Source organism: Macrobrachium nipponense, chromosome 36 (genome assembly GCF_015104395.2).
Source record: "Macrobrachium nipponense isolate FS-2020 chromosome 36, ASM1510439v2, whole genome shotgun sequence".
Classification (NCBI taxonomy): Eukaryota; Metazoa; Arthropoda; class Malacostraca; order Decapoda; family Palaemonidae; genus Macrobrachium; species Macrobrachium nipponense.
Genome location: NC_087220.1, coordinates 38199216 through 38225411, shown reverse-complemented (window position 1 = coordinate 38225411; position 26196 = coordinate 38199216). Strand labels below are relative to the sequence as shown.

Genomic DNA, 26196 nt, shown 5'->3' with positions numbered 1-26196 from the left:
CAGACATGATCGTGCAACACCTGGAAGTGCTTAAGGAAGTACTTAGGAGGCTTAGATTAGCAGGGTTGAAAATTAAGCTAGCTAAGTGTTCTTTCTTGAAAAAGCAAATCACATATTTAGGCCATGTCATATCCAAGGAAGGGGTTAGAGTAAACGACGATATAGTCAAAGCAATAGCGAATTTTCGCACCCCGAGATCAAAGAAAGAAATTAAGTCATTCCTAAGTATAGCCAGTTTCTTTCATAGGTTTGTGAAAGGGTTTTCTAACATAGCAGCTCCCCTAACAGATATACTATTGAGGGAAGACGTTCAGTTTCAATGGGGAAAACCCCAGAGTGAGAGTTTTCGAAAACTTAAGGACGTGTTAATGAATCCCCCTGTCTTGAAATTTCCAGATTTCAGCAAATCATTCACATTAGTGACTGATGCCAGTCAGGAGGGTATAATTGCTTGCCTTATGCAAAAGTTTGATGGGAAATTCAATCCCGTAGCCTTTTATAGCAGGAAGCTTAGGACAAAGGGCAACAATGAGAGATCAATGGCTACCATAGATAAAGAAGCCTTTGCAATAGTGTAAAGTTTGGTTCATTTTAAAATGCTACTGATGGGGAATAAAGTAGAAGTCCTTACAGACCACAAACCATTATTGGATCTTTTTAATAAACCCGATCGATGGTTTCTAACTATCAGAGACTTCGATGCAAAGTTCAAGTATATAGAAGGCAAATTAAATGTAGTAGCGGATGCCCTTAGTAGAAGTTTTCATGATACGGAAGGATCTCAAGTTGCGCTAGTCACTAGCAATTCTATACAGTGGGATATGAGTCTCATAGAGCAAAGGCAAGATGAAGATGAAATTTTGGCAGACGCAAAAGCGTTTCTTAGAGGGGAATTAGTCACGATACGTTATAATATAAATTGAGAACTAGTGAAAGTAAAGGAAACGCGACACAGATCGTAATTCCGAAAGTACTAATTCCAGTGGTTTTTTATATAGTACATTGCAGGTTCAGTAGTCCACACTTGGGGATAGACAAAACGTATAATGAGGTGCGTGCTAAATATATTTGGAAAAACATGGGGAAAGATGTGGAAAATTTTGTGAAAAACTGTACAGCACGCAATGCATGCAAACCTGCAAGGATAACTTCCTGCAAATTAGGGTCATATCCGATACCAAGTAGACCTTTTCAGAGAATACATATGGATATCCTAGGAAATTTTTGTGAATCTAGATATGTGAATAAGTACTTGTTAGTAATAATAGATGAACTTACGAGGATAGTATAAATTTTTCCACCTAAGCATAAAACAGCTGAAGAAGTAGCTATAGCATTTTTCAATGGTATCATTTGCAGATATGGCTCACCCGAGGTTTTATTGACCGACAATCGCAGAGAATTTGTAAACAAAACTTTAGAATGTTTGGCGGAAGTCATGGGAATACAGAAAGTAACAATTATTCCATACAGACCTGAAGCTAATGGGTTGTGTGAACGAGCAAACAGGAAAGTGCTCGAAGCTCTCACGAAGACTGTAGGTGGTAATGATAAAAAGTGGGATAGATATATTGATGTTTGACATAATATTAACACTATGGTTAGCGATTCCATTAAAATGTCTCCATTTGGAGCTTTGTTTGGTTGCCCAGCACGAGCCACATTCGATCTGTTAACTATACCTCATCATGGGGAAGATACATTCGAAGCATTAATATCTACAGCGAGAGAGAGACATGCTTGTCTCAGTCGTAATCTCGAGGCCATGACCAGATAAATGGTAGAAAGAAGTAATAGCAGAACATCTGATCCTAAGATCAATGTTGGAGATGAGCTATTTCTGAAAATCAACGTGAGAAATGAACTCAATTACAAATTGGGTCCGAAATTTGAGGGTCCTTTTAGAGTCATTGAAGAAAAGACTGGAAACAGGTTTGTAGTCTTAGAGAAAAACCAGGTCGGTCAAAATTAACCCATATATCAAAATTGAAGAGTTGGTTGTGGTAACTAATATAATGTCGTGCAGTTGCATCTTTTTTTCTGGTTTTTGCAAATTGATGGTGAAATGTGTTTGATGTCTTTTTTTCTCTCTTTCATTTCTTCTACTATTCTTCTTATTATGCGCAAACTGCGGCGTTTTGGCTTAAGAATTAGAGGTAATTATTTCACATGGAAAATGGGGTTGAAAATACGGCAAATTTCTGTTAAGCTAAGAAATATTATGACAAGCCCGTGGTGGTTCCTGTGTGTATGGGTTTTATTGGAGCTGAATTTATGCAGCTTTTTGGGTGGTGGATTTTTGGGGCAGAATTTTTTTTTTTTTTTTTTTTTTTTTTTTTTTTTTTTTTTTTTTTTGTGGCTATAATCTTTGGCGGTGGATTTTTTTTGATGAGCCGAGAGGCGAGTATTGTAGTCCTTTAGGATTTATGGGTCCCTGTGAAGAAGTTGTATTTTATATTCATGAGTGGTTATATTTGGCGGTATATAATGGTTGAATTGTGGTTTTGTGTGGTTTATATCCCAACAAGGTGGTTATGGGGTTTTATATACTTGTGGCAGTATCATGAATGAGTTATGTTTTCAAGGACAGTTTTTGGGTACCTTTGTGGATGTCCTAAGGATAATTTTGTGGAATATGGTTATATAGTATCAGTAAAGAATTTTTGGGCCATTTGGAGGAATAACGGTTTCTGAGGTTGCAAGTCTGACAAGACAAGTCTATAGTGCAATTTGAGCACATGAGGTATTCACAGGTGGATTAATGCTGATGATGCTGTGATGAGACCGGTTGTTGATTTTTCCTTTCGGAGTTGATTACTTGGAGATTTGCAGTTTTCAGGGATGTCCATTATGACATTCCATGGGGATGAATGTCAGGGGTCAATTTCGGTCGATGGGATATGTTGCGGCAGCAAATTCTGTAACGATACATACTGCGTTTATGTAGAAGAGCGCTGGATTATATGTTTTTTTTTCTCTCCGTGTACATTTTGTAATGGGGAAAGTTCAATTATTTTTTTTTTTTCTTCTCCTACGAGGAATGTTTGTAATCGGGGTTAAGCTTTATATAGCATTTCTATTATAGACCGGAGGTAGAATTTATCGGGGTGTGTGTGTCTGATAGAAGGGGTATTCGGTATTATATTTCACAGAGGTTAATTATATAAACAGTACAGGGGTTTTGCTGCCTAGACATTATGGGGGGTTTTTGATAGTATATTTGTCAGATATAGGATTACTTGTGAGGATTCAGTGGGTAAAGATCACATTTAGTTTAGTGAGAAATTTTTAATAATTAGCAATGAGATTGGGTATATTAGTTAATGACAGATTCGTGTGGTAAAGCAAGACTTTAGTTATTCTATGATCATGTAGACTTTTCAAATACGGACACACGATAACTTTAAAGAATTCCCAACATCATGACATGGTGACGACGGAAACAGCTTGGTTCTACAGTACCAGAGGTCGAATCTACACACGAGCGGCGAGGTTATGGATCGCCTTTGCAATGGATGAGATGTCGTCGGTGGATCGTCTCAGGATATGTTCTGGGACAAATCAGGAGTCTACAATCTTCTAAGAGGCGGGTGCGAGACGCACTTGCATGGAAGTCACAGGATATTTCCTTGACAATGAGGTGGTGGTTATGATTCCTTCATCGGAAGGCGTTGAATCTACAGTTCGGCGACGAGGGTGTGTTGGATACACTTACAGGGGTCGCAGACGCTGAATAATGGCGCATGCTGAATTGTTTCAAGATGGTTCACGTGCTCAGCCTGGGTCTACAATTATTCAAGAAAGGTGTTTGTGGAACACTTATAAGGAACCACGAGGCGGTTCAAGTTCCGCCTATCTTGGAGACGGTTACGGTCCCACCGTTGGATTGTTTGTTTGTTTGTTTGTTTGTATGGTGCTTTTACGTTGCATGGAACCAGTGGTTATTCAGCAACGGGACCAACGGCTTTACGTGACTTCCGAACCACGTCGAGAGTGAACTTCTATCACCAGAAATACACATCTCTCACTTCTCAATGGAATGGCCGAGAATCGAACCCCACCGTTGGAGGATAGTGATGAGGACGAATTCTTCTTCGACGAACGCTACACAGCTCCAGGGATTGCGATTATGGTATCCATAGTGATGGTCGAAATATGTTATAGGGTCTATCTTGCAAACATTATGAACCAGTATATACCAGTTGCTGATGTGGTGTGCAATGGGAGTGCACAAAGACATAGGTGGCCGAGCCATTTTAAAAGAAGGTGTGGTAGTGAATTGTTAATCTCAGCTTTTTCCGGTTAGAGACAGAAGCTCTTAGTGATAAGCGCTTGGCTCCTTGAAGAATGCTGAAATGAAAAACAGCCAGGAATGGTGACCTATGCGACATGAGGTTGACGACACCTCAGAGGTCACATGATTGGATCATGCAGCCGCGCCCGCCGTTGCTAAGGTACTCCCCAAGACGTGTCTGTGTATGTTCGTGGCGTGATGTATGGGCCTTGGTGATGGGTGATGCAAAGAAGGGAGGACACTCTTTGATTGCTTGTGTAATTGTAGAGAACACACTTGGAGGAGGTTCGAAAACACCCATCGCAAGGTAGAGTAATACGAGACTGGAAAAGTTACCCTTTGAAGTGAAGTGAAAAGAGAAAGAGAAGTGTAGTGTGTACACGTTTGTTTTAATTAACTTTCACATGTTGGAGTGATGTAATAAATATCTCTATTTCAGATGGGTTCATGGCACCATATAAGAGAATGGGTTCTCTAAAGCCTTTAATGACCATTTTAATGGCGTAGTTAATCAGACAGTGAGATTTAGTGTGAGTGTTTACTTAGACCTAGTTCAGGAGAGGAAAAAGTGTTTACGGCTTTTTTGGGGGTCAGACTTTATTCTTTTAACTCCACTTTATGTATTCATTCTGTTCCATTTAATGTTAGCTAATTTGGGAAATAAAAAGTATATTTTTGTATCTTCGAGGATTCATTAGCTCAGCTTGCATTTTTAGCTCATGCCAGAATGATTTGCAATGAAAGAGGTAAGGGAGTTGTCTGTTTGTTTAATTTGTTTAAACGAGTGTCATTTAGTCCTAAAAACCTGTTATATATATAATATATATAATCTAATATAATATAATTATATAATATAATAATAATATATTAATAATATATAATATATCAAGATAAATATAAAAAAATATATATATTATATATACTATATATATGTATAGAAGATATATATTATATATATATAATATATATATATATATCATATATATATATATGAATCATAATAATTATATATAATATATATAATATATATATATATATATATCTTCTATATCAATATAATCATATAATATATATATATCAAATATATCATATAATATACGAATAATATATGATATATATAATAATACATAATAAAATCCCGAACATCCCAACCATTAATTAATTTATATATAAAATATAATTCTAAATATACATAATATAAATATACTATATAATAATAATATATAAATAATAAGATAAATATATAAAAAAATATATTATATATATAATTATACTATATATATCTAAATATATATATATACACAATTTTATAAATTATATCATATATATCTATATATATATATATATATATACATATAAATATATATACTATATATATATACATATATAATATATATACACATCTATATAATATATATATATATATACATTTAATAATATAATATATACATTAATATATATATAAAGATACCATATATATATATACATATATATACATAATATAAGATATATACATTATATATACAGATACATATACAATACATATACATATATATATATACATATCATATACATATATATAATATAACATATATATAGATATATATATATACATATATAAGATATATATATATATATATACAGTGGACCCCCCGTATTCGCGTTCTCCAGATTTGCGGACTCTCACATTCGTGGATTTCTCTCGGGAACATTTCCCTGCATTATTCGCAGAAAATTTGCGCATTCGCGGTATTTTTCTGATAAATATCCACAAATTCCTAGTTTTTTAATGAATTTCATCATAAAATGCACTTTTTGTGATAAAACTATTAAAAAACCAAGTAGGAACATTTTTAGTGGGTTTTTCTTGAGTTTTAACTAACAAAATAGGCTGTTTTTAGCATTTTATAGGGGTTCCAAACATTCGCAGGTTTTAACTATTCACAGGCGGGTCTGGTACGCATCCCCCGCGAATACGGGGGGACCACTGTATATATATATATATATTATATATATATATATATATATATATATATATATATATATATATATATATATATATATATATTTGCTTCTTGCCATCACTGTTATTTTTTCCATTTCATATTGTGCCACTCTGCCATGCCACAATCTAGGGTGGGGTGGATGTTAGATGGCTGAATGCACATTATGTCTGTTGCCAAGAAGGCAGTGCAATTGGTGCCAATGTTGCCCGCATGTCTGCGGTTCACTTGCAGCAGTCACACCCCTGTACTGACAAGACACAATAAAACACTGGAGTGTTCCACAGGTTTCTGTGCCCCTCCAACAATCTTGTGTACCTAGATTGTGAGTATTGTATTATCTCTACTTTATATATGCCCCGAGGTGAAATAAAGAATACTAATTATTATTATTAGCAGTAGTAGTCAGGGGTATGGGGATGGAGCTTAATCAGTTCACTTGTTACTCTGAGCAGTCTCGCTTTTCCGCCAAGATGATTGAGCTTGTCTGTGTTACAAGTGTCAAATTCCCAATTCATTTTGAGAGCAAGAAACTAGACAATGTCTTACTGTTCCAGTAATGTGGAATATGTAGATATGATGTTTATTTATGGGTTTTGCAACAGTACAATTTTTAGTTGTGTACTCCACATTATAAAAATAAAAGGAAATCTGCGAATAGTGCAATGTGAATAAAATACCTCCAAATCAAATGTCTTCTTTAGATACTGAACAAAAGAGAAAAAATGCCTGCATCATTGAAACATGCTTCATCAGTGATATTCATTGGACTCTTGATAAACAAAAGAAAAGCAAGCATAATGGAATCTCCTAGCAAAAGATTTTTCTAAGGAAACTAAGACATGGTTAAGGGTACAGAAGCTATGAGAAATATCTTAAAAACATTAAAAGCTCAGGAGTCAACCCTGTGTGCACTGAGTTATGCATTCTTGGACCAAGGGAATCACTATCACAAATCTGGGAAAGGCTTTCATTTCTAATCTTTTTTTGTGAGTAATGAAAGAAAAGACAGACTGCCACTAGAACAAAGGGCTCGAAGCTAACTACTAATATATATCCTTGAAAGTTCTAACTGGTCATAATAGAGCCACTTCAGCAGAGCCTATCAAAGCTGTTAAATTAGGCACTGTCACAAATCTGAGAAGGGCTTTCCCTTCTATATCTTTTCTTCTAAGCAATGAAAGTGACAGGTTGCCACTAGAACAAAGCCCATGTGCAAGAAAGGGTGTGACGCTCACTAGCACACACTGCTGCAACAAGAGCTAAAAGAAAGGTGTCAACAAAGTTCTTCAGTAGGGTGACCAGACCAGTCCCCATTTTCAGTGACCTGTCCCCAGCTACTACTGTCCCTGGTTTTAACTGACTGAAAGATACAAAATTGTAATGCAAGATCAAGAAGAAGAAGAAAAAAAAAAAAAAAAAAAAAAAAAAAAAAAAAAAAGACGACCAAAATATACATACATAGTAGCAGAAGGTACTACTTGCACTGCACAGTGTACAGTGATTATAAGGAAACGATAAACAGCGTTACATGGCATAATTTGCGAGATTACCTCCCAAGATCATAAACCCCAAACCATCGTCAGTGTCTTCATGTACATCCCTGACTCCCCTCTTGCCTTCCCACCAGCAACCAGCCAGCACCACTCTCTGCCATCCAGCAGTGTTTCACCTGTAGACAATTCTAATATTGTTCAATCATTGGTAAGTAGTCATTAAATTATAGCCTACCTTGATTTAGATTCAATATAAGAAATTCAAGGTGTATAGGCCCCGGAAAAAGCATAAATAACAGTAAATGAGATACCACTTAGTGACGGCAGCCGTGTAGACCAGTTCAGATTAGCACCAATTTACAGTTGATAGGAAGGATATTGATAAGCAGGCAAGTAGTAAATTTTCTGTTTGGTAAGTTTGTCATGTTTGTACAGAGCGGCTAGTTTTCACCACATTTTATGCTAAATCTAAAGCACAAAGTAGCATCAGTGTCTTGGGTTCTGATCAAATAGGGAACTAGAATAACAAAACATTAACCTAACAGAGGCCTATCCATCTTGAACAAGTAATTAGCCTACATGGCAGCCCTTTACTTAGTTTGAGTGAAGTGTCTGACTGATACCTACTTTTTTGCAGCTGATTTTATGGATGCTCTTGATCTCAGCTACTTTGATCAGAGAAAAGAACTAAATTATTAATCAATTGAATTTTTATTCAATTCCTTTGCAATCTAGGATAAATAGGGTTAGAGAAACTTTTGAATGCTGCTTTATGAATGGTAAAGGCAGTGTTCCCATTTTAGTTTTTCAATAACAAAAACACATTGCGTTTGGAGGTTTTTACGCCTCTGAACCAAAAATGTCCCTGGATTTTGTCTTGGAAATCTGGTCACCTTATTCTTGAGTGAGGCTCAAACTGAGGTTATTTTAAAATCTGGAAGATGTCTAAATTTCATTGCAAACCAGGATAGGGGTAAACCTCTTCAAACTTTGAATCAAGAGCATACTCCAGTCAGCACGATGCAGAACTGAATGTTATATAAAACGGTATCCTTTGATTGCTGTGACAGAAAACTGCTTTGTATACCTGAGATACTGGCAAAACTTAAACCCTTAGCTTGCAACAGACAATAATACCCATGGGGTCATATGAGGCATGTGGAGGTTTCATGGAATTATCGCAAGACTGAAAAGATCTTTCCTGAATGGAAGAAAACGTGGAACTTTTACTGCCAGGAAAGGAAGTTAGGGGAACCATTCCCTTTTGGGGGCCACCAACGAGCTATCAATATCATCCTTGTGCTCTGAAAACTCACAACTTTAGTATTTCCTCAAAACACCAAACAGAGGAAAAGCATAAAAGGTCTGGATTCAACCATTCTTGCAGGAAGGCATCAACTGCCCATGCCTGAGAATCCTGGCATGGAGGGCAACAAACTGGGAGAGTAATGTTTTGGGCAGTAGTGTGGGCAAATTGGTATCTGGATCTCCCCAGAGGTTCCACAACTTCTGGTATTCCTGAGGAAGAGAAGACTATCTGACAGAAGACCTTGCCCTTCTCTGCCGAGTTGGTCTTCAATAACAATGTTTTTCCCTAAGACAAAACAAGGTAAAGGAATAATGTTGCTGGGCTTTCCAAAGGAGAAGTAAGTTTATATGCTAGCCTAAACAAATCTCTTGATCTCTCTCTCTCCTTGTCATCCTACGCAAGAATCGAGAGGTTGATTTTTTTTTTATGGAGTTTTTACATTGCATGGAACCAGTGGTTATTCAGCAACGAGACCAACGGCTTTATGTGACTTCTGAACCACGTCGAGAGTGAACTTCTATCACCAGAAATACACATCTCTCACTCCTCAATGGAATGGCCGAGAATCGAACTCGCGACCACCGAGGTGGGACGCAAACACCATAACAACCACGCCACTGAGGCTGAATTGTCGGAAAAGACCTACAATCGTAATGTGTCTGACTAGATGTTCTGTGTGCCTAAGACCATTTCAAAATGCCAAAAGCAGTAGTGTATTTACCTTCAAACTCCCTGACATCAAATGTTTCTAAGAATGCTGCCCCCCGTTTACCTACAAGACAAGACATCTGAGGACAGCGTAAAGGTTCTTGAGGTCCAACCCATTAACAGTTCTCAAAGTGGTAGAAAATTGTCTATCCATCTATCTGTTGGGAAAAGCCCCCAAAAAGAGAGCTAACCTTCATCCCCAGATAAATAATTGACTGGACTGGAAATGTATAGATTAATCAACATTGAACAAAATATACAGATCTGGTGTTAGACATAAAACATAGTTCTTCCCCCCTAAGGTCATCAGAAACAAACTGGCGAAAACAAACCAGTCGTCCAAAAATGAAAGAACTACTCTGAGACCAAGCACATGAATCATTCCTGCTAGAAGCTCCAACAAACTGAAGAATACTTTTCTTGACTGAAGGTATACCGGGATGTGGAAGGAAGTGTCCTACGTGAGGACAGAAAATATCCTTTGCCCTTCTAAAAGGCCATCAGGACCAAACTGAATGACTCATTGAAAAGAGAGTAATATGAATAATCTTGTTGAAACTGCAAATGCCCATGGCTTGATGGCTTCACTGCATATCAACAGTCCAAACTACCCCTCCCAATTCTGAACTTCTCTACGTGAAGTGCGTATAGAGAGAAGAGGATATCAGGAAGTTGATAAGGGTAAAAATATAACAAAAGGTACTGAAGGTTCTTTCTGATGCTTTGCCAGACACTTCTGAAACTGCCTGCAGCCTTCCAAGGATCCACAAAGCCTACTTAAACCGGGAGTTCTAAACATCAGTTATGGTTACATGTGTAATTTTTCCATATAGAATATGAGCCAGGTCACTACAGAAGCAGAACATGAGAAATTCTACACAAAACTTAAAAAGATACACTTCCGAGATCGCCTCTGTTGTTTAGATTAAGTTGGCATCATGCCAGCATATTGCTTAGGTTGGCTGGTTCCTAAGATTTCACTCTACAAACAAACAAAAAAGTTTTTTGTACCATCTTTGTTCCCAAATGGTGCCTTCAGTAAGGAATATGGTAAAACAATGGTTTGTATACAAGTTAAACCTGCCTGTTGCCTTTATCAGTGGAATGTTGTTCAACCAGAAATTGTTAGTTTCTCATAACTTCCTTCAACTGATTGCCTCAAATAACTTAATTTTCCTTAAATTTTTTTTAAACTGTAGTAAGAATTATCTGATTCATCTACTATTACTTTGTCATAAAGGTTACAACCATCAACAAAGTCAGAATCATCATCTGGAATTGAAGAAATCAACCAAATTCCATCCAACTTGTAGTAGTTTTTTCTGTTGAAACATCATAAAAATCACAGGAATGAAATAGCTACCAGCTGTTAATGTTTATTTTTCTTACATATAAAAAATTAAATATTGGAATGGACCTAACCTAACATTTGATAGCAATGGCTGGTGTTCCTTGTATTGAATGGAACAATTATCCCACACAGGAAAATTGCAACTATTTTTCTAAAACTCTTAATATAAGGACAAAAAACTTACTGTAGGTTCTCAACCTTTCCTGTCTTGCCGTACCATATAAAATATGTATAACAAATAAAATCTGAATCAGAATAGGCTATTTACACAACATTAAATAAAACAAAATCTTTTCTTCATGCCCATCAAGACGCCATGTTAATCAGCCAACAAGTCCTCCTCATCCATATTCACATCCTGAAAAGAGATTAATTAAAGTTCACTACCATTACTGCAAAAATTATGCTAAAAACTAGATTGTTTGACAATAATGAGGTTAAGACAACTTCTCTGTACTTTCATGATTTTTGTTAAAACTTTACAAATCCTAACAATAAGACTCAAAAAAATATAACTTTAGAAATATATTAAGTAACTATAAATATAACATTAATCACCAGCCTACAATTTCACTGCAATAAATTTAAGGAAAATATATCAAGCAGTGGCATGAAGCTATACAGATGGAATCATGGAACGTATTCCTTGGGGAAACATATCGCAGGACACAAAAGTAATATACAAAAAAAGGAAAGAACCCTCAAATACTTACCAATAATGACATTACATCTGTAACCCCATGGTTGAAAAAATGTTAAAACTGACTAACATTTGCTTCCCTCCCAATAAAAATCACCATACAAATTGTAAGAACATTTTTTTGCAGCTTTGCAAATTACTTGCCACTAGCTCCAAAACAGAGGGCCTGGCAAGATGATACACATCTCTTTACACATAAAACTACATTATGCCTGTATATAGCATTGGATAGACCTACACATGCATCACTACTTGTCTAAACATTTATATGATGCAAATGAGAATGTAATATGTCATAAAGTACTTACGTTAGGATCAATATTTTCATCAATTCGAACATTTTCCAGGTCTAACTCCAATTCTCTTTCCAGCTGTGCTTGATCTATAGTTGGTCTTCCGCTACCTGTGTGGACCGATCATTTCAATTTTAAAAGTCTATAAACGTTTAAGTAACCTAACACCTAAAGTTCCTATAATTTACCAAAAAGAACTATACTTGCTGAAGTAACATATAAGTCTGTGAAAAATATATCCAACTGATAATTCAAAGTATGTATTACATAAACTGTACTTCAACACACTACCGAAGTGTATACAAAGAATACAGTGACTACTGCATCCTAGCTTTTGTTCCAGGCAATATTAAAAGCATCACTAAATGCAATAGCTAGATAAAAATATTAAAAAGTACCTAAAACCAAGCATTTGTGAACTGTGAAATTCCTTAACTATGAGCTGAAATGCATGACAAACTGTGAGGAAATTGCATCTTAACACCAAGACAGAACTGGTTCTCCCACTGTTGGGTCACAACAAAAGGTTACTGAAAATACTGCGCATTGTTCAAAATATTCAAGCCATATATATTAGATCCATTGCATTGTCCCTTTGGCCAAGAGCAAGACTACAATTTTATACAAACTTTAAACTGTCCCTATAAATATATGATGTGGCAGTCTCATAAAATAACATTACCTTGAGAGGAGTTTAATTTCCTAAAAAATATACAACTGAATTTAATACGTAATGTTAATTAACGAAGGCAACCAAACTCCTTCTGTTTATAAAGGCCAATTTTTTTAATATATGAGCTGAGACAAACACTGAAGTAAGGCAGTGTGTTAAAGATGTTTGACATAAAATAAGTAATTACCAACTGAACAGATAAAATAGTAAAATGCAAACAGTAACATAGCTGAGGGCCAAAGATGCACTGCAAAGCATCCTTGTACTGTTACAGTTGTAACAGTCTTAATTTTTGAAGAGTTAATTAACTTAACATGTAAACTGTTATAAAGAATACTTAAACCTGTATGAATGTATAGACACCCAATTGGTTAAAGAAAATGCAGATGCACACATTTGAGGGCTAAGAAGTATTAAAACAACCTGCAAATGATATCTTACACCATTCAATTTTCATTCCCACAGAAGGGTAAATGGACTTCATTTAAACAGCCCCCAAAAATACGTAAATACCTCAACAATTCACAAATGCATGGCACAAAAGAGATTGTCTTTATGAACTGATCGTATTTCAGTGGAACAAAAACCTGCAAAAAACCTATAATGCCTCGTTGGAATACATGATCTATTCTTTCTCTATAAATAAACATCAAAAAACCTAAAGGAGATAACTATTAGTAACACATCCCGGTTAGAACCAACTAATGATTAATTCCAGTTAATCTTTTATTCTATAATATTCTGGTTTCATCCTCACCCTTTACCTATTAGTCCTAGACAAAATTATTTCAGCAAATGCTCTGCCAGTCATTTCATTCAATTATACATAACTACTGAATAGTACAAGAAAAAAAGAAAAATTAAAATAAAAAAATTACTTCAAGCACTAAAAAAATCAAAATCCTTTCCCAAAAATTCAACTATTCTGGGATAATAAGCCATTTATAAAATATTGAAAATCTCTGGACAAAATAAAAAGCAAAAATTACTCAGAAAACAAAGCATAACATCTTCATTCCAACAAACTGAATTGAACTGATTATGGGAACAAACTCGACAAATAAAACCCTATTACAAAGTGTATAGTATATGTATTTATGCTTATTACTCTCAGTGGTATATAGGTGATCTACAGGCTAGTTTATTTGAAAGCAGTTGAACTCTCGCAAGAATTGCAACCTGTTGAAAATAATTAACAACTGGCTTTATTAACTTTCTGAACTGTGATAAAAGGCTTCTTATTACTCAAATTATTTTCTGTCAGGTCAATGGAAAAATGGATGGCAACTACTAATTCAACCTAATCTCTCAAAGAGGATGAGATGTTGATACCCACCAGGTTGGTTTCACCCAACCTTTTTAATTCATAGTACTGAAATGGATTCCCTCATAATGTTTCAAATGTTCAAAGATTAGTCTTTGAACTGAGTTCCCTCATATAAGCTCTTTCAATTGATCAAAGATTATTCTTTAAATAAACTAAGAATATTCTTACACTGCAAAAGAATGACAAGGTATTTTATTGAACCATTAAAACCATTACATTAACTTTCAAAATTAACTACCACCAGATAAAATTAACTTTCTAGAAGTCCACCCCTCCTAAACCACTAACTGTTAAGGAAACTTTCACAATATGAATAGTTCTACAAGAAAAATAATATCAATTAAACACTAACTAAATGTTCATCAAGCTGAGAAAACAAGAAGGTAAAATTTGCAAAAAAAATTAGTGCTACCACTAATGTGAAAATCAGGGACCATGATGCTGAGTTTGCATTCAAACATTTGGTAAAATTTGCCAAAAATTATGGGTAATAACAGAGAATCAGGAATCAATATAACAAAATTTCTATTCCATGAGGTAAAAATGATCTGGAAATTTTAGAATATATATGCTCAGGCCAATGCAAACCAAATTTTCATTTCCATCTAAAAATCGGACTCTCAATGCAATCGTACTACACTGTAACTTCAACATAACCTATATTTATTCATGAAATGTACATTCATGTTCGCATAAGTTATCAGGAAAACAGTACTCAATTCTTAGTACAGACAACATGACCAAATTGTTAATTGTTTAGAGTTTCTTCTTGAAGATCTTATCTCAAGGTACATTAATCAGTTCCAATTTGAGCCACTCAGCATTTTATCTATATCAACTGTACCTTACATTTATCTCTTAGAACTCATAAGAAATTTTGGTAAACTAAATATTCATTCCAAACGATCCTTTCAAGACAAGCTGTGTTTGTCATACATAGGAAGTCTCATACACAATATTTGTTATTGAAATTTTAAGTTTTAACTTATTCTACATATATTATTATGAGCCACCTGAGCCTCAGAGGCTGAGAAAACTGAAGGATGGAATTCTGCCTTAACAATCAGAAGGGGATAAAATTGGTAAAAAACAGTAAATCATACTTGCAGGTCCATTACATTTGGAAAAAATTTAAAATGAGAAAAAAATTCCTTTGATTATAATGGGAATAATTTCAGTTTTCACTATATTTTGAAAAGAAACTTGACAACTTCAGCATCATGGGTATAAATGGGTATAATTAAGTATCTACCACCCTCACACACATACATGCAATAACCACCACCTGTTAAGTCACAAACCAATTACAACAAACAACAGCAATATCACTGCTAAAACACTGTAATCAAGGTGAATATAAAAAAAAACAACCCTTAAACTCTAATAAGCTATCAAGATTTTCTGATAATATAAAAAACCACCCTAGTCTTATTTATTATAAACACAACTGCATATGAACTCTTATTTTTCTACTCTGAGCGTTTCTTTTCACCCTATAAAAATATATGAACTATATGAGAAACTCCTGGTTTTGAAACTAAGCTACATGGAATATTGCTACAGTAAAACCTGTCACTGACAATGATCATGGAAAACAGAAGGAAAACAATTAAAGATGTATCTAATAATACAAATACAATTGTTTTGGCACTTATGATAATCATTGCTAAAGGGAAGAGCCTAACAATAACAGTAATTGATAATCTAAACCTGACTTCTTAACATAAGCAGGGATCAAAATAAAAACATCTAAATAAACAGAAGAAAAGATTTACAAGAAATTATCATCAGTTTGAAATTTGAAATGATCGTAATAACTCTCAAAAAACCAAACATTTCATAAACCCTTCAAACTTGATGTTCACTCATTTTCAAATACCTCACAAAAAAAATTGCCATAATTATGAAGGAGTTTGTGATATAAAAAATAACACTCATGAACTACAAGAAAGAAAATGGCTAACCTAAGAGGCCAAGGTGAACTTCTGCCAAAAATAAAATTTAAACAAATTTCAGGGACAATCTAAAAAATATTGTTAGTTATACAAGTTAAAAGGCTATCTTTGGTTTCCACGAAAAATTCTTAGTCCTGAGCTGGGAAGAGAACATTAGTAAATTAGTAGGCACGGCTAATACAAAAAGCATAACGAAAATGCCAAAGACAAACAAAATGTTAAAAGGTCAGCAAGAAATTCAGAGTGGAATTTTTCTTTGTGACCATCCATAAATATTATACCTAAGAACAAAGCGAAAGAAAAATACAGAAATGTTGTGAAAATTATGTTGGGAGCGACAATCTAGAAAGCAAAATTAAAATCATAAAATAGCAAAAAGTCTAGTAACATAAATACTGGGGAGGCAGATACACATAAATACTTCCATAAAATGTTTCTAAAATAAAATGCTTCAAGCAGGTGTGTGTTAAATACAGATGAAAAACAAGCTGGGTCCTGTAAGTTCTGCCTCAACTCATTCATTCTAACTTGGTCTAACCTCATCAATAATATACACTGCACTTCAGATTGTCTCATTGCAAAATAAAAGAAATATCCTGTATTTGTAAATTATCCAAAATAAGATAAAAATTTACTATCATGTATTTGTAAATTGTCCAAAACAAAAAAAATTAAAGAAATAACCTATATTTATGAATGAGCAAAACTGAAAGGAATTATGTACATAAATCAAAATATAAGCAAATATAAACACATAATAAAAGGGGTTCCCAGACAACTCACGAAAAAGTTATGGGAAATTGTCAAAAAAAAAGTAAATAGGAAAAAATGTCATACAGATAACTCTCACCCTTTCCCCACAAACTAAAAAAAATGACATGAATAATGTCTGTTATGATTCCAAATTGGTTATTAATCTCTTAGTAAAGTAAACAGTCTGTAAAGGAAAGGGCTCTCTCTTTTTTTAAAACAAAATATGGCATTAAAGGAAAGGGCTCTCTCTTTTTTTAAAACAAAATATGGCATTAGTATTTAAAAATTAATTGAGGGTGTCATCTAAACTTTTATGAGGACTTGCATAAAAGCCATTTTGGGTAGATGCACAAGTAATGCACACCATAACCACCAAATCTATGTCATTCCTCATTTGGTAACCGACACTGAACTTTACCTATAATAGGTTTGCGTTGGTCTTTTGGGGTATCTCTCTTAAGATCAGTGGAACAGTGCTCAAAATGATGCCATGATGATATAGAATCAAGTTCCAAAAGAGGCTTTCCAGCACCTAAAAATGAGTTGGTTGAAGGCTCAAGGACAGGCCCAGCTAATTCTGAGGGACTATCAGCTAATTCAAGAAGAGATGCAGCAGTTTCTCTTGAGTCAACAGCTAATTCAGGAGGTACTAAGTCCGTTTTTAAATCAACTGCGAGGTTATATTGAGTAGAAAATGCTTTAGCTGGTTGTGCAACTAATCCCATAAGTGGTGGTTCACATCCAAATGGGGCCATGTTAGGAATAAAAGTCACAGCATCAAACTGTGCAGAAACTGTTTCTGATTTGCGAGCAGCAATGCCAGGTTCCTCAGAAGGGAAGTCAAGCTCTGAGATCATTTTACCATCATGAGCTGTATCTTTTTTAAATCCTGAAGAAGGTTCAGCTGGGCAATGTGCGAATGATGATAAGTTCTTGACTAAACCTGGAGTAACTAGTTCCTTTGTTTCACTAATGTCAACTAAGGGGGTCCCTATTGGGGGAGAGTCGTGACTTTTCTTCTCCAAGTGGAATTCAAGGGAAACATCTTCAAAACAGTCCAAAAACTGATCTTGGGGATCTACAAACAGGATAAATATTATCAGTAATACATCTACAAATTATTAAATTACCTGAATATGTCACCAGTATTCAACGTTAATAACTCATTTGTAAATGTGAACCCAACATCTAAAGAGAGAAAGCACCCAACCTTACAAGCTTTTGAGTTCTCTTCTGTAACGAACAAATGAAGCAACAAACACTAAAAAAACAGATATCCAAGTATTCAAATAAAAACCTTTAAAAAATAACATCTGTTAAGACAAAGCTATATCTGAGGACACCTATCCATATTGCCCTAAAATAAGTCAAAGATATCTACCTGTAATATTTATCTAACATAGTGCAAATTCCATTGCATGCATCATTCCATTTATATTGAACCTCTCACTTTCAAAATATTGAATATCATTCTTATCCTCCAACAATCTTATATAAACAGGTTGCAAAAAGGTGTTTTTTTTCCCCAACAGAATTAGTAGAGCCTACTAAAACAATGATTCTAACCATACCTGACAAAAATGTAAGACTACACACACCATCCGCAGCATATATTACCTGAATAAACCATTAACTGTAGAATGAGAAAATACGGGGGATATACTGAAGCAATGTTAAAGTACAGGCTGAAAATCTGAATATGAATGTAATGAAGTGACTCAAATAATACCAGATCTCATGATACACATAATACATATGATATATCTGTCAACTTTAATATTTTCTACTTGTGCCTATTACTCAAAAAAAATTTTTGCCTTCTACATTATTAAATCAAACTTTTGCATTGCTTTGCTATTTTTCTACTCAACTAGTTTTCTCCTGTCCTAATAGTTCTAGTTTTGCTTGGTTTTTGCTATACAGTATCTTGAGTTATATGAAAAAAAGTAATGCTATCAACTTATAATTCTGATATTAAAAAAACAGTGTCATGTAATGATTCATAACTAATTCCAGCAACACTTTAACTTCATTTGTAATTGCCTTGAAATGTACACCAAAATCAGCAAATCACCTTAATCCTAATACCAAATTCATTCAATTACCCTTCAACAATCTGACCTCAACATAAGCTTAATCTTCTTACCTAGCTTTGTAGTACTTCTAACTTTTTTTACTTATTATATATTTTCAAAATAATTATCTTTTTTACGTAGTTACCTACGTTAAAAGATGCATGCTTCTAGTATCACCCAACATATCGGCTAAGAGATACACGCTATCTTTAACTATAAGTAAGATTTATCCCAAATAGTAATAATTTTACAAACAATTCTGCAATTGCAAATAATACCCACCTATCTTTAAGTTGCAAAGCTCTTGACAAGGATCCTTGACCAAAGATTTGAAATCATACTATAATATAAAGTTTAATTTAATAAGTAATTAAGCTGGAAAATCTGGCAAATTTAATACTACATTAAATTTCTCTAAAAATTCTGCTCAACCACCACAATATGATGTTTACCACCCCTCCAATTTACTACTGCCAATATGACAACTCTCCTTTTCAACAACTGCTCATAATAAATAACAGCACCATCACTCTCTCACTCTTCAGTGATCGTTTTAAAAGAAATATCTTCTGATCACTACTGACAGTTACCCTTCACTCATCCCACACCTCCCTCTTCCTATGAACGGGGTCCACTCATAAAAAAATATCTGCAAATCTCTTATTCACTAATAACTAAGTTATTCAACTCTTACTCATAATGTGCTACTCTGTGATCAGTGCTATTCAAGTTATCTACAAAAACCCTCCCATTCTCAAAATATCTTGTCATGTAATTAATTGCCTTTCACTATCATTTCTTCAAGTCTCTCAGCTCTTAGCCTGGCTTTTTTGCACCTCAATAATCAAAGGTACATGAACTGAATCCCAAACAAGTTATTACTGTAAGAAACGGCTCACACCAAGAACAGTTTCATAACATTTTACCCTTAATAACATCAGAAATACATTCCACAGACTAATTCTCTCCATAATTCATTTGCACTTTACTTCCATGCTCCACTAATTAGTACATCAAAGTCTGAACTCTCAGCCTTATGAAGTTGATATATTTATATTCAGTGGTCTGGTTAAACTCCTTGGCTATAATAATGGCTCTTCCAATAAAATAAAACTACGGGGATATAAGAATTTGCATGTCAGTAATTAGGGTTCTTTATAGCCTTTTGGGTCCCAGGTATCAAACTCTTAACACATCAAAATGAATATTTCAAACTGAACACTATCCTTGCTTCACAATGTGATATCTAACCAACTTTCATCACGAGAGTTGCCAATAAATTAAGAACTGTTAGCTAATCAAGTCTATCACCAAGACCCCTAAACCATGTCCCTGTCAACTCACCCAGTTCTTAAGTCCTGCAATACTTGACATACTGTTTATAAAAGTTATTTGCACTATTCTATTGCTTTAATTTTTTTCTTGCAGAGTTAATCTTAACCTGTCTCATTTTAAGAACTTTAGTATATATTATACATCTGACATCACACAGATCAATTTTTTTGACTGAAACGATAAAAGCAAATTATTTAATCTCTTTCCAAAGAGTAATGACCTTACCACATGGAATGTAAGGCTTAAATTTATATTGACTCCATTCACTTAGTGTTATCAACTAAAACACACCTTTTTAAAACTTAAGTGGAAACCTGAAAAATGTCAATTCTTACAAAATTTCATTCTTACAAAACTTCTTTAAGGGATTTGTCTGATATTTTTACTTCCCAACAATCCAAATTAAGGTATTCACAGCACTGATAACACACACCTTGCATGAAGTCATATAATTAAGTGGTTTAATAAGACCAATAAAGCATCCATCTTACAATACAGCAAACCTGAGCTGGAGTAATTTGCTGCTGGCAACTCCTACAATATCTAAAATAAGTTTAAATGCTAGTTCTAATTAACGCAGCCAATAATGAAATAAGCACTAATAAAAAAACCCTTACTAAGGTTACTTCAGAGACGTTTATCTGAGGAAGTGTATTAACCTCTAATACTCTAAATTGTAATTTTATAGATCTCTCATTTTAATGAAATATACAATACCTTCCCTCATTCATTGTGGATTAATGCAACAATATTGCAAGAGATGCTGTTAAAACACTGTGGGTATGCCTAGTCCTACACTATAAAAATGATAAAATTATCAACATCAGGAAAAATGAAGCAAACCCAATATGAAAAACTATTTTCACTAACTTTGAAATCAAGATAACTATTTACTAGCTAACATACACAACAAAACAAAAGCACCTACAAATCACATAATGTCTGTTGTCTGATATTAAAAAAGAGAGAGAGAGAGAGAGAGAGAGAGAGAGAGAGAGAGAGAGAGAGAGAGAGAGAGAGAGAGAGAGAGAGAGAGAGAGAGCCCAATTTCAAATCTTACAGCATAAAAGGTTAAAAAGTTTTAATGTAACTGATAAAAAAGAACTATGCCAAACATTTTCTCCAACTTCATGCTGACTTTGTATTACTCCAAAGGAAGCAGTAATGGTTTTCTGAGATTGCACTTCATAAAAAGCCATTCTCTGAAATAAATGGCAATGGACAAAAATTGCTTTAATTGTACTTTGTTTATTAATAAGAGGGCCTTCTTTTATTCTAACATGATTGACCATAAGAATTTTTCTTGAATAAGGGGTGAATACTGGGGCAAGAAAAGTAAACTACAGTCAATCATGTGGCTACAAAAATTTTAGTACGTATTGCTTATAGCCACGGTCCTCTCATATGTTTAAGATTTTTATTTCTAATGAAAAAAACCTTGTAATCAAGTAATCCACTGCAAATAATAGGCATAACTTTCTTTGCTGTATCCCTCTCTAATGAAGAGGGTTGCTTAAAAGTTTAATTATTTGGGTAACTGAAAAAAACCCACAAAATTGTTGGGAAAATCACCATAGGATGGATTTCAAAAACAGTAGGCAGTCCCCGGGTTACGACGGGGGTTCCGTTCTTGAGACGCGTCATAAACCGAAAATCATTGTAAGCCGGAACATCGTCAAAAACCCTAAGAAAACCTTACTTTTAATGCTTGGGGTACATTGAAAACTCTATAAACTGCATTCTTATTGCATTTTACATCAAAAAAACCTTCAAATATTGATTACTTTGCATTTTTGGTGTCATATTCCATCTGCCAGATGAGCGTTGTAGGCGTCATAACCCTGGAAATAATTTCTGATGAATATAATTGAAAAGTGCCTTAACCTCGGAACGTCGTAAGATGAACCCGTCGTAACCCGGGGACTGCCTGTATACAAAAGCAATTAAATCAGTCACAGGAGGGTAGTAGCAGGAAAGCACTCATCAGAGAGATTAAAGTACTAGAAGGAAACAAAGGTTTTACCTCATAAGATCCCATAAGCTGAGCTTTGATATTAAAAAAAGCTAAGATTGACCCTTCTGACCTGGAGATTGGGTTTTCTGTCCAACAGACTTTTGGTGACCACTCACTCACCACAAGGGTTAATCCCATTGACCATCAGCTCAGGATATCAGAGCGAACAAGAGGGGATTAGCAAATCTCAAAGGAAACCACAACAGCCATCACATAAATGACAGATCAAGTAGTAGTTCCAGAAGACTGCGGGGCCTTGACCCAGGCTGACAACCTAGTACACATCTCTTGAAAATGGGCCACAGAAAGGGCCTGAAAGTACTCAAGTGTTGAGTAAAATAAAATGTAAATACTTATAAGTAAACATGTTATACACAGTAATTTTGTGGGTTTCTTTTTCAATCTTAAGAAGAAAACAAAGAACTTTTTGTTTGTTTATTTAGGTAATCATGCAGACTAAAGCTCAGTGGCTAATAAGCTCAAATAAAAAAAGAAATAATTCTAATTAACCCTTAATGGACGGACAGGCTCACTGAGTAGCAATAACAGGTTTAGGGTGGACGACTGAGTCACTCATGGTTAAGTTAAGCATATCTTAGTTTAACCAGACCACTGAGCTGAGTAACAGCTCTCCTAGGGCTGGCCCAAAAGATTAGATATTTTTACGTGGCTAGGAACCAATTGGTTTACCTAGCAACCACATTATATTGAGAAATTAATTTCTAATCACCCGAAACAAATTCCTTTGACTTGATGTTGGTGGAGCGCGAAATCGAACTCGGCACTACTGAATTGGTAGGCGAGCGCATAAACCACTTGTCCAACGAGGCGCTGTTACTCATGGTGAATAACCACTTGTCCAACGAGGCGCTGTTACTCATGGTGAATAACAATGTTACTCACCATTGATTTGGAGGAATTGAGTGGGAAAGAGGTGCCATTACATCTATAGCCCATAAATTCACTAATGGCAACTTCCAGACCGGTTAAAATCAACTGAGCAGCTCATTAGAGTTAGTTGGGATCATGACTTCAAGGGAGCAAGTACTATCTCTGTCTTACATGACGTCTTTTTACAGATTTGCTCATATATATATATAGCAAGGGGTTGCTGTTGCTTTTAGTTCTTATCTTTTATAATAGTATGTCTATTATAATTGTAATTTTGCAAATAAAATTGCAAAGAAATATTGGAACAAGACTTGTATAATAAAAAAATATTACTGCATCTTCGTTCTCGGTAAATTTACGTTATTATTTTACAACAAATATAATCAGAATTTGTTACTAATGTTATTTCTTATCTGTTCTGATATTGTGTGAGCTGTAATTATAATTTTACAAAAAAAAAAATAAAAGTGCTTTTTAGAAAAAACATGTATAACTTGGAAAAATTTACAATTGTGTTGTAAAAGAGGCCCCACAGGGAGTTGTAAATTGTCCACTGATGTGTTTTTTCTTATATAGGCCGAACTCAAAGTTTACCCGGTCTGGGTGGTGCATATTGATTTTTTTATCCCAGCTCCTAAGGGTTAAGAAGATGGAACACTTTTATGGTAATTCAAGTTTTTGTAGTGTTACATCTTTAAAACTAGGCATGGAAAAAAAGATGTGGAAATTTTTATAGCGTAGAAAAAGTAACAATTTGAAGGTAGAGCTACTGTCAAACCCACAGTCAAGCTAAATACTAACTAAATACAGCACAGCTAAAAATCAAGACCACAGCAGCTTAAAAGAGAAACTCAGGTAATTAAAAAACGCCTCAGACCAGGGAATGCCGGATTCTTGAAGTTGGACTTTTCCATTTAATGATTACTGATGAAAGTTCACCACCTTATAAATAGAAATTCTTAATAAAATTATTTTTTTAAATATACTAGCTTCTCTACTATGACAACTGAAATTCCCATGTCAGGCAGGAAAACTGTAAGTGTAAAAACTAAAAAATGAATAGGATCGTTTAGTTTTACCTGTCTACTGACACACTCCTTTCAGGTGATTCAAGCATTCATTCATTTTTCTCTCCTTTCACAGGTGGGAAGGTTGGGGGGGGGGGGGGGGGGGGGTACATATTGAGAGAGGAACTTATTTTTAAAAATTAAAAAAATTTTAAATTTGAAATCAAAAATTTTTTTTAAGTGAATCTCACCTATTATGATAGCTGATTCCCACATTGAAGATAAGGTATTAGGGAAAAGTGCGAGGAAATAATTATATCACTAAGAAAAAAAAAAATTTCAACTGGAATATGATGCTTCTTACCTAATGATTAAAACCCATCTGCTGGTACTGTTAGAAGGACTAATTTATTAGGCTGCAAGGATCTCTGAAAGTTGCTGGAGGTTCCTTGCAATGGATACCACTCTCACTTGATGAAAGTGGGACAAAAGGCCTTGTGCCTACGCCAGCAGAGCAATGATGATAAATGAATGAGATCTCTTATGAATTTCAAAACAGAAACCTTCACTCCCCCCTTCTCCAAAAGTCCCTAAGTAAATAGGAAAAGTTAGAGTACAGCTACCCTAATCGTTCTGGATATGAGTTCCCATCATAATGATGGGTGAATGTGTTCTGCATGATACATACTGAATCCCTACATACATATTGCAAATACTGCAATGCAAATAGTAGTATGTAACTACATCTCAGGGCTGCATGACAATAGTCAAAACAGGAAAATGAAGGTACTTTTCACTGGTCTAAGTAAAATATCTAAGTATAGCATCTTAGTTTAACTAGACCACTGAGCTGATTAGCAGCTCTCCTAGGGCTGGACCGAAGGATTAGATATTTTTACATGGCTAGGAGCCAACTGGTTACTTAGCAAAGGGACCTACAGCTTATCACTGGTCTAACCTTGTGAAGCCTACTTCAGGAGTGGAAAGAAAGAGGGGTGTAAATTAGCGTCCACTTTCTTGACCAAATTCAACTTAATATACATTCTTTGCTTGTGAGAAGGGTAAAAAGGAAAGGACTGTTCCTTGTGAAGTAAAGCCCACATTGCAGGAGTAAGTTTGGAGTGCAATTACTGTAAAAACGTTTGAATCATAATATCTTTTAGGAAGGCTGAGTCTAGAGGTTTAAATGTAAGCTACTTTAAACATTTCAGTATTACATTAAGTCCAAGCCCAGTGATTTTATTGGAGATTAAGGAATCTACACTTAGGGGGCGTGCCGACGCCATGAGGCCCCATTATTTGTGCTTCGTTTTACCTTACAACTAAAGGAATTAGCTCCAAATTTTTATACAAGCAGGGAAATAAGATATTCAACCTCTAAGTTCATATATTTTGCGGTTAAAAAGCAATCTGAAACTTTTCAAAAATAAGATGTAACACTACAAGCTATAAAAGTTTAATTGAATTTGGTTCTGTCATCTTGAGATTGAAACATTTAAATTAAAAAGTAAGTTATAAGAAAATAGCAAAAGAAAAAAAATTATTGTTTATTTTATAATAACTAAGAAACTGTGTGTTAAAAAGCTGATTTTTGCACAAACTATTTTGTCCTAAAAGAAATATGCCCTGAAATTTACAATATAATCAAATAAATACAACTGTTTTCTCTCTTGATTTATGTGTTACCTAAAATTTGCATTTATGGGGAGTGCCGACACCATAAGACCCCATTGCAAAGTATATTAACTATTTCTACTTTATGAATGAAGGGATTTGCTTCTAATTTTTACCACTGACTCTAAAAATAATACTGAATACAGTGGACCCCTGTATTCGCGTTCTCCGGATTCTCGGACTCTCACATTGACGGATTTCTATCGGGAACGTTTCTCCGCATTATTCGCGGAAAATTCACATATTCGCGGTATTTTTTTTAAGAAATATCCAGACTTTCTTGGTTTTTTATCAATTTCATCATAAAATGCACTTTTTGTGATTAAACTACTTAAAAA

General features: G+C 34.6%; 1 protein-coding gene across 3 annotated transcripts in view; it reads right to left on the bottom strand.

Annotated features, from left to right (window-relative positions):
* Positions 1–11173: 11173 nt before the first annotated feature.
* The window catches only part of LOC135203568 (coatomer subunit beta'-like), a 160104-nt gene continuing 145081 nt past the window's right edge, over positions 11174–26196 (bottom strand). For 2 of the 3 annotated variants that reach the window (XM_064233317.1, XM_064233318.1), the window contains 3 exons: positions 17725–17940; positions 12170–12264; positions 11174–11519 (listed from right to left, as the gene is read on the bottom strand). In XM_064233317.1, the coding sequence (XP_064089387.1) occupies positions 11481–11519; positions 12170–12264; positions 17725–17940 (350 nt within the window). In that variant the 3' untranslated portion in view covers positions 11174–11480. The remainder of the gene's footprint in view (positions 11520–12169; positions 12265–17724; positions 17941–26196) is intronic. The other variant, XM_064233319.1, reaches the window with a different exon arrangement.